The 9,691-nt window shown below is 45.9% G+C and overlaps 1 protein-coding gene across 1 annotated transcript; it reads right to left on the bottom strand.

The window, feature by feature from the left end:
* Positions 1-914: 914 nt before the first annotated feature.
* Positions 915-6,409, bottom strand: CTSZ (cathepsin Z). The gene is made up of 6 exons (XM_065645766.1): positions 6,255-6,409; positions 5,534-5,697; positions 3,506-3,685; positions 2,744-2,894; positions 2,317-2,479; positions 915-1,826 (listed from the first exon to the last, which is right to left on the bottom strand). Exons 1-6 carry the CDS (start codon positions 6,392-6,394, stop codon positions 1,713-1,715), a joined length of 912 nt encoding a protein of 303 aa, XP_065501838.1. The 5' UTR covers positions 6,395-6,409; the 3' UTR covers positions 915-1,712.
* Between the last annotated feature and the right edge of the window lie 3,282 nt (positions 6,410-9,691).

The following is a 9,691-nucleotide window of genomic DNA, read 5'->3' as shown; positions in this document are numbered from 1 at the left end:
CCTGCTTTTTAGAAGAGTGACGTATTAAGTCCAACTGGATGTAAATTTAAAAAGCAAATAGCTTTGTTCCTCTCTGTCGTTAGCGATTCATGAATGGGAACTCTTAAGCTACTGTGATAATTCTTGAGGCAACATACAATTGTATAGATTCTTAACCCCTTATAGAAATGAGTGCATCTTGCCTTTCCTTAGCCAGTCCCTCACATACATACTCATTTTAAGTAGAATTAACATACAAGTTTGGCTTTTTGGAGCCCCTGAATTTGCTTGTTTCTCTAATTAACTACAGAAACAATTCACCCTGTAGAGCTTCATTTTAGGATGTAGCCTTATGGTTCATCTTAGAGATTATCAAGAGCAGTTTGTTCCTGTGTCCGTTGCAGATTTGCCAGCTGTTCAAACAAAGTATACTTTGTTTGATTTCCTTGGTGATCAAGGTTGGTATTGCTTGCTCTGAACACTTGAGTTCCTCTGCACTTACCCGTGTAGATTACCTTTTTTCCTCCTGTGTACCCCTAAAAAGCTTTAGGTTACAGGTTTGACTGAGGCATTATTCAGAGGTTGGTTTGATTGGTGGTAAGTTTTGGTGATTGACATTTACAAGTGGCATTCTACAGCATCTGAATGTCTTCTCTCCCTTGCTTGAAGTTGGACACTTCCTTGTAGCTTGTATCAATCTCCAGTGTGGGTAGAGATGGTGTAATTTAACTTGAATTGTTGTTTGAACCATCATAGTTGCTGTATACACTGTGGTGTCAACCAGCCCTTTCACAAGAAAGAGTCCAGTAAAAGCTGGACTGTCTGGGGTGAGCTTTGGGTAGCGGGGCTGCTGCATGAGACCGCTTGTGAGGTACAACAATAAGATGACTGAAAACATGTATTCATAAGCTCTTACACATACAGTCATTGGAGATAAAAAGTCAATTTATTACATGCAATTAACAATGCCAGTTAACATTTCATATGGCACTGATTTTCCACTTAGTAACTGGCTCAGTTTTAAGGAAGACAATTTGCTACCTTTCTTGAAATTAGTGAAGAATTCTGGGTTATCACAAATTTTTGCTTTGCCTCTTTGGGAGGAAAACAGCACAGCAAATCACATGTTAAAGCCAGGAATTTGAACAGAGACAAGACTGTTTAGACTTTTTCTGTTGATCATTTTGCTTGGATAAAACCAACTGTATTATATGAGATTTCCAACAACATTGTTTCACCAGGAGGTCAAGGAAACAACAGGGGATTTAGTTTTTTCATATATCATCTCCAGACTTAGCTTTGGTTTTTCATCTGCATCATTGTGAGATATTTGCTCAATACTGTTAGAAAACTTAATATAAGCTCTAGACCCAAATATTGAGTATACTTTTTCATTCTTCATAAGCCTACATAATTTATATTTTTAAAATATGCAGAGATTTACATATGTGGTTTCAGTGATTAAGTCAATATGATTTAGGTACTGTGCATCAAGGCAGACAACTTTTTAATGGGTAAATTATTTCTTTAAGTTGTAAGTTATCTAAAGGCAGCTCTGTATTTAATTTGCTTAGAAGACATTGTCTCTTGCTATCTGGGCTAGTTTTGCAGAACTGCCTGATGGTTTTGAACTGTGAAAGAGTTTTAGCCTACTATTCTTTAAACAGAAAAAGGTGGTGTTGGGAAGCTTCCCAACAAAGTAGTTCCTAAACAGACAGATGTACAATATAGAATCAGGGAAGAACAACATCTCCATATGCACAGTCCTCTTCAATAGCAAGGTTGTACTCTGCTCCTCTTCCACTTTGATATGCACTTGTCACAATCCTCAGCCACCCTCTTTCACCCTGTAAAGAATTAATTTGCATTGTAAATTAGAAAACAACTGTTAAAAAAAATGTTGTGTTCTGTCTTCCAAATATGAATTATAAGTGAATTTAGTAATTCGTTCAAGATGAAGTGTAACATGGGTTCACAGGGCAACCTTGTTTAAAGGGGCAATCTACTTGGGTGAATTTACATCCCCCTCATCTATGCCAGGTATGTGACTTGATTCTTGATTACAACTAACAGTCATTTATAGTTGCCCATAACAGGAGCTGCATGTACACGGAAGGGTGGCGTTTGGGATTGAGTTGACATTACTCAAGTAACTTTGGCTGAATATCCTTGTCTTCAGATTAGTTAGGTTTCATTTTTTAATTGCTAGTCTAGTTCAAAGGAAGTTTTACTTTTTCTATCCCCAGGCTAGCTTTGCAGCTTCCTGTTTGCAAGGGGAAAACCCCACCTTTCCTCTAAAGTCATTCTGCAAACATGTTTGCCCCGATGTTTCCTTACCCAGGGTTCACCCCATGAGTTCCGAACAATCCAGTATTCTGTCCCATTTTCTACGCCCCAGCCAGCCACAGATACAATGTGATTCACCACAGGCGAGGGGTTGTACTCTGTGTAAAGTCCTCCAGTGTAAGCATCCAACTTTTCTGTAGCCATTATGCCACAGCTGTAAGGAAACAGAGAAAGCATTTTTATACAGGGCGATCAGGGCAGGGGCCTGGCTAAAACACTTTTTTTTTTTTTTTGCATTTTGGCTTCAGAGCTCAATTTATCTACAAACAAGCTAAAGCCTGCGTATTAGTGCAGAGCTGCTAACATGGGAGAGTGGAGATGTACACCTTCAGTCATTAGACAGGCTTTCACATATTTCAGTCCCAATATTATTACATGATAAACATTTTCTTTTTTACCATTCAAGATTTTTTTTTACCTAATTGGTCCATTAGTATAAATTTCTGCCATCATTTTTTCTCTTCCACTGACAGACCCGTAGTCAGCAACTTTCCAGAGAGTGTAGTTCTTTATCACATGGCATTCTCCAAAAGTGACACAAGTTCCACACTGGTTAAACTTCTTACACTCTACAAAACAGAAGTGAGATTACCATTGCAAAAGAATGCTTTTCTTTAAGTGAATTAATGATACCACACTAAGCTTTTTTTTCCTTTTAATTGAGGGAGATATTAAGAACTTAATCACTAATACTGGTGAACTAAATTCCTTTCTGGAAACCACATTTGAAGTCTCTACAGTCACTAGCTACTATTCTCTACTTCATAGATGTAAGTGCTTTAATGAGGAAGTGTTTCAGGTGTGCTTCTCTATACAGAAACTATTCTGGTCATACATGACCAGACAAAGGTTACATTTCTCCTTTGTTTAGCTTGAGGTGATACATGTAAATATTTCAGTACATTACAGATTGTATATCACAGATTTAAGAGATTAAGTTTAAACCATTTAGCTGTGCAAACTTGTCTGGGCATGATTTAATGCTATGCTGTCTGGCTAGAGTAAAAAGAGACACCACAGGCCTGTAAGTAAAACCTGTTCTGTCAGTCAAACAGCAAGTACTACACAAAGGCAGGAACCAGTACACTGAAATCCCAAGAAACTATATATATATTTTTCTCATGCTAAGATCTGCTCAACCTGAGATGAAGTCTTACAGCAAAGCAAACAGGCATCATACTTTGATCCTTAGCTTGGTAGTTGTTGCAGGTCTCATCTGGGATGCCGTGGTTGTGGGCATACATCCAAACACCTGAGTGGTCTCCACCTTCACAGGATCCTGCCTCGGCACAATCGATCACATTCTGAACAGACAGGTAGGCAGAAGGCCATGCCCCTTTTCTCTTTATGTTGATTCGATCTGTAAGGATAAGAAATTGGAGTTTGTTAGTGGAATAAGTGGGTGGTTACACATTGCAACTAGTGTTAAAACTGCCTGTCCGTTGTTGAACCTGTAACTGTTTGCAGGCAACAGTAGTTGTGGTTGGAAAAGCCTTTACTGCTGACAGCGAGGCACACAGCATGACCAACTCAAACCGGCAGGCTGACGACTTATTGTGGGTTTCCATTAAGTTTTTTTTCCATTAAAAACTCCGCAAAAATATGCAGATGAGTAAGATCTGTTTAAAGCCCTGAAGTGCCCTAGACCTCTTTTAATTCAAGTCACAGCTGCTGAAAACTTCCAGATCTGTTTCCTGGCTTTGACAGCAAAGAGTTTTCAAATACACATAAAACCAGCTCCCACCAGCGTCTTTTACGGGAGTAAAGATTTATGCATAAACCCACGCAGACAGTCATAAGCCCCTGCAGCCCAGATCTCAAGAGACAGTCTTCACAAACTTAAAGCAAGGAAAAGCTTTCAGAAGTATATCCTCGCTGTTATGCCAACATCTCCATGTTATCATGCCATCTCAGACAGGCATCATCACCCTGCTGCCTAATTTTATAGGAAACAACTGGCTTACTTGGCAGAGAAGCTTCCTGATGAGTATTTATAAACTGCTTCTCACAGTGCATTAAGAGTCTTAACTGATGCCACTGTGGTACTTTTAATCCTATTAGTGCTAACAACATTCAACTACACTTGACAGGACTGGGAGGCATTATCCCAGCCTAGTCTGGCAGCAACAGGAGAAGAAACGAACGCTTTAACTAGTCACAGCAGTTCAGAAAAAATATCCTGATTTTTAAAATCAGCCTTTCATACTTACAAAGATGCACATACTGGTTAAGTTGGTTAAGTTTTAACCCAAGTTATATAATTAAGAAGTTGCTGTATTTTACCTATCCTAGAACTTCACTGCATCATGGCAGGTTTCATACATATCTATATTCTTGTATTGCTTAAGAACAGATCCTTTGCAATTCCTGCTCTCTGCTTGCACCTGCGTTTTCCCATTTCTGCAGTTTCCTCTATTTGTCCTTCAGAGTTAATCCTTTTGTAGCCTCCCTACACAAACTGCTGCAGCATGTTGCTGTTGCATGCAAATCATCATGTATTCTCTCTAGACAAAATACTCCTCCAGTTGAAGCAAACCCCTTCTTCCCTTTTCCCACAAAGCTGATGGATATCTCCTGAAACCAGATTTGTCTGTGTGCTCTGGTAGTCAGTTCATTTGAATGATGGGGCTCTTGATGCTAATACCCCACAAGCCCTTCCCACAGGAGGCAACTTCTTTCATTTCCTCATCTCCAGGCTGCGCTGAGCAGCCCTCGCTGCTGTAGATGTAGCTCAGCAGGCTGAGGTACCAAAAAAGGGAAGCAGAGACGGTCACTGCCTTGGCATCTGCTGCTACCATCACCACAGCTCCAGAGAGAGGGGCAGAAAACCCAGGTCTTACTCCAGGCCCTAAACAGCAGGAGCTTTTAACACATTCCATCTGCAAGCAGCTTTTTAACCATGCCGATGTTCCCCCCTCACAGTATTTCTGAGCGGGTGGGGACAGCCTCACTGCGATTGCTTTATTGAAACCAAACCTCCTTGCCTTCAGCTGCCAGCTTGGGAATTCCCCCTGTTCCTGTGTATTCAGAAACATCTCAGCCTCAGCTTTTGCTGCATTAATCACTGCAGTAATTTGGCACCTCTTCTTTCTACCAGCAACTTTGTAAGCTGAAGATAAACCTCCTTTGCTTTCCAAAAACTATAAATCACTGGGGGCAACCGGCTTGGCGGGCGAGAAGGCAGCGCGCAGCCCTATGCGCGGCGTACCTGCCAAAGCGCTGGTGCTGCCGTGGGCCCAGCAGGACCCGCAGTACTGCGGGATGTGCTGGTTCCGAGTGGTGCTGGCGAAGTTGACGCCGTTCACGTTCCTCCAGTCCCAGCTCTCGGGCAGCGTGGAGATGTCCAGGTACTCGTGCGGGCGGGGGTAGGTCCTGCGCGGCGGCAGAAAGAACAACTAGTTCCCTTGCTGCTCCTGCCTGTATTTTCAGGCAAACTGCGGGATTTTTTCTTTTCTTAAGGCAATTTTCAAAGAATTTCGTAACTGAGAGTGGCCGGCGAGCATCGCGGGTCACGTGACCGCGGGCAGCGTGACCGGTCTCGTGACCGTCACTGCGGAGCGCCCCCCACCCCCGGGACCCCCGAACGGGCACCGGGGGCCGGGGCTGCCGGCCCCGGGGACCCCCCCGAACCCTGACCGGGCACCGGGGGCCAGGGCTGCCGGCCCCGGGGACCCCCCCGAACCCTGACCGGGCACCGGGGGCCGGGGCTGCCGGCCCCGGGGACCCCCCCGAACCCTGACCGGGCACCGGGGGCCGGGGCTGCCCGCCCCGGGGAGTCCCCCACCCCGAGCCCGGGCGATGCCGGGTTTGCAAACCGTGCCCGCCCAGCCCCACCCCAGGGGCACCCCCGGGTTCCTCTCCGTGAGGCCGCTCGGAGGGGTCCGGGCGGCAGCCCCCTGAGGGACGGGGTGGGCGGGAGCGAGCCTCACCTCAGGCCGGGAGCCCTGCGCGGGGCCGGCTTGTAGCAGCTCTGCCCTTCTCTGAAGTAGAGGCCGGCGCGGGCGGGCGGGCAGAGGCAGCCCCAGAGCAGCAGCAGGAGGGACGCGAGCAGCCGGGACACACCAGCCATGCTGCGGGGCGGCAGCACCTTCCTCCCCAGCGCGGCTCCCGGCCCGGCGTTTAAGGGCGGGGCGGGGCGGGGCGGGGGCGGGGGCGGGGGCGGGCGCTAGGGCCCGGCCGGTGCTCACCTGCGGGGCGGGCGCTGCGGAGCCTCCATCGTCTCCTCATTTCGTGTTAATCAACGTCTGCCCACCGGAAGCGGGATTAATGACAATTACAGCGTGTACGTCGTTAAATTCTTCCTAATGGTAACTTAATTCCTTAGGGGTTAAGGAACCTCGCCCAGAGAGGTTGTGGAGTTTCCTTCTCTGGAGACGTTCAGAACCCGCCGGGACACATTCCTGTGCGATCTGCTCTGGTGACCCTGCGTTAGCGGGTGGGTTGGATCCGCAGAGGTCCCTTCCAACCCCAACCATTCTGTAATTCTCTGGACGAACAGAAAGGCTGAGGGAGCTGGGGCTCTTGAGCTTGGAGAAGAGGAGACTGAGGGGTGACCTCATTAATGTTTATAAATATATAAAGGGTGAGTGTCAGGAGGATGGAGCCAGGCTCTTCTGGGTGACAACCAGCGATAGGACAAGGGGCAATGGGTGCAAACTGGAACACAGGAGGTTCCACTTAAATATGGGAAGAAACTTCTTCCCGGTGAGGGTGCCAGAGCCTGGCCCAGGCTGCCCAGGGAGGTTGTGGATTCTCCTTCTCTGCAGACATTCCAACCCGCCTGGACACCTTCTGTGTAACCTCATCTGGGTGTTCCTGCTCCGGCGGGGGATTGCACTGGAGGAGCTTTCGAGGTCCCTTCCAACATTCTGGGATTCTGTGAAACCTGGTGAGAGGCCTTAAATCGCTGTTCTGAGGCTGCGAGAGCCGCAGCCCCTTGTGCACTTGGCACTGCAGGGAGTGCAGGGGTAAGCAAAGGAAAAGCTGTTAAAATGCTGCGATGATTCAAATATGCAGTTGCTGTCAACACAGGGTTTGCGACCAGAGGACTTTGTGACCGATGCAGACTGAGAATGGGTTACAGGTTTCTTGACCTTTGGCCTAACACATTAGCGTTGTATAGGACTGCTCGGCAACTCTGTGATCACAGAGCAGACAGGCTGGGTTGGTGGGTTGGTCGCTTTTTTTTTTTTTTAAACTAGTCCCAAGATCTGAATTTCTCAAGCCTTTTTATGCCATAATTTGCAAAGGAATACAGGCCTTCGTCCCTTTTTTTAGGCTATTCTTAAGGGTTCAGCACATTTAAAGATTCTGCTACAAGTTTCAGTCAATACTAAAAATAGTTTTCTAATTTTCCTGCAGAAGGTTTAAGTATCTGTGTGGGTCAGCTACTAGTCTCTCTTTTCCATATGCTGGCTGGAGTTTTCATCTTTGGTAAACAGGTTTACTAAACCACAGCCAGTTCTTCCCTCGTAGCTTTTTTTCCTTAGATCTCAGCACTTTTTATAGAAAAGGCATGAGATTTGTTAGCTCCACGTTATGCATAGAGAAACGGAGGCACTGAGAACCAAAGCAACAAAACCAAGAGCAGAGGAAGAACTGAGCCTGGCTGCCGTGCAGGTGACTTTCTTTGACGATTCATCAAATGATCCAAACTCAGCAGTAACTGCGGTTGTGGCAGTCGGGCCCAAGGAAGGGCACTGCCCAGCGGATGAATTCACAGGCTGCAAGCCCCGTTTTTGCCGGGTCATAGATCTGCAGTGCGGGCGAGGTAAGGAACTGCTTGGTTGTCCGCTCCGATTGTAACAAAAGCTATTTGTTTAAACACATGGGGTTAACTACACTGACGATAATTTAAGAGTGGGCAGTGCCTTCTTTCATTTGGACCGCCTGCTAGAGGAAGACGGTCTTTAAATAGTTTTTCCTACTAAGTGAAAATGTGAAGTTGGTCGTCTTTATTTCCTGTTGAATGCAACATTTTTTGGGTGTAGCATTCCTGATGTAGCCGAGATTAGTTGACACTAGTGTCTGCTTACCTGGTAACCATTCACAGGTCCCTCTACAATTATCTGGTGCCCTGTAGCCAGGCCTATCTCAAACTCAATAGGCTTTCTTCTCAGCAATCTTCTCTGCTACTGTGAAAAGCTAGTTCCTCCCAAGGAAACCATATTTAAAAAAGAAGAAAGTATTTCAGAATGCCTCCCAGCACATCCGTATTTGTTGCTAGTGGGTACTGTGGTAGCACCAAAACAAAACACCAAGAAAAAGAGAAACAAGAAAACCCCAGTCACCAAAAAAACGCCTGGCTCGTCTATGGTTTTAGCCTACACATATCGCCAGGCCTTTGGTATCCAGGGCCCACGCTGGGGCAGTGGAAGAGCGGGCAGCCCGATAACGGGCGCTGTGGGCCGGGCCGGTCAGAGCCGTGCCCGCTGCTGCTGCTCCTCATCCTCGCAGTGCCCGAGTCCCCAGACCCAGCCCTTCCGCAGCGTCTCCGCTTTCTCTGGGGACGCTCTGGGCGCTCATCCGCAGCAGCGCGAGTTCGTGGCGCTGCCGGGGAAGCCCACTTTGCACTCAAAAGGCTTCAGGTTTCCCCGAGCTCGGCAAGGACAGGCCTGCAAACAAAAATCTACAGAGAAACAGGCTTTTCATGTACCAAGTATGGTTACAAAGACAGACTCGGGGGTTCACGGAGATGCGATTTGGGGAGGAGAGCGAAAAGTGGCACAAACACATCTCCGCTTCACAAAGCACCTCAGGTGTTCTGTGCCATGTGCCGTTATGTTTAAGACTGTTAGGAAGCTCTTCAGACAAAGCACATGATTCCAGGGAGCTATTTTTAGCAAGACAAACCCCAGTGTTAACTAATTGTATATTTCTTTCACTTCCCCTTTTTTTTCTTTGCTTGTGAGATACTTGTATGTTTATTTCTGAAACTACTTTGCCAATTTTTTTGCGCGTTGAATCAGCATCTTCAGCCTCTTCATAAGTTGTGGCTATTATAGATTAATACATTGAGTATTTTAAGTAGTATTTATTTGCTGTCAGTAGCTCTCTGACACACTGTGTAAATGCAGCTCCCATTCAGAGTGCAGCAATTGACTATACAACTCAGAACTGCGCTATTACTTTTAGCTAAGCATAACTGCAGAAAGCATATATGAAATTTGCATGAATAAGATGAAATTTGCTTTCAAAGTAGGTGTCCAAATAGCCATTCTAGAATTTTATCTTAGCAAATTCTAGAAGATATCCACTGCCCCTGTAGAAATATCTACACTGTGACAATGGAACATAACTGTGATGTTGTCTTCCTTAGTAAACTAAATTGTTTAGAGAATACTTATGTTTTGGAAAATGATAAACC

The sequence above is a fragment of the Caloenas nicobarica genome, chromosome 15, assembly GCF_036013445.1.
Source record: "Caloenas nicobarica isolate bCalNic1 chromosome 15, bCalNic1.hap1, whole genome shotgun sequence".
NCBI classification, from domain to species: domain Eukaryota; kingdom Metazoa; phylum Chordata; class Aves; order Columbiformes; family Columbidae; genus Caloenas; species Caloenas nicobarica.
This window is presented reverse-complemented; position numbering and strand designations above follow the sequence as displayed.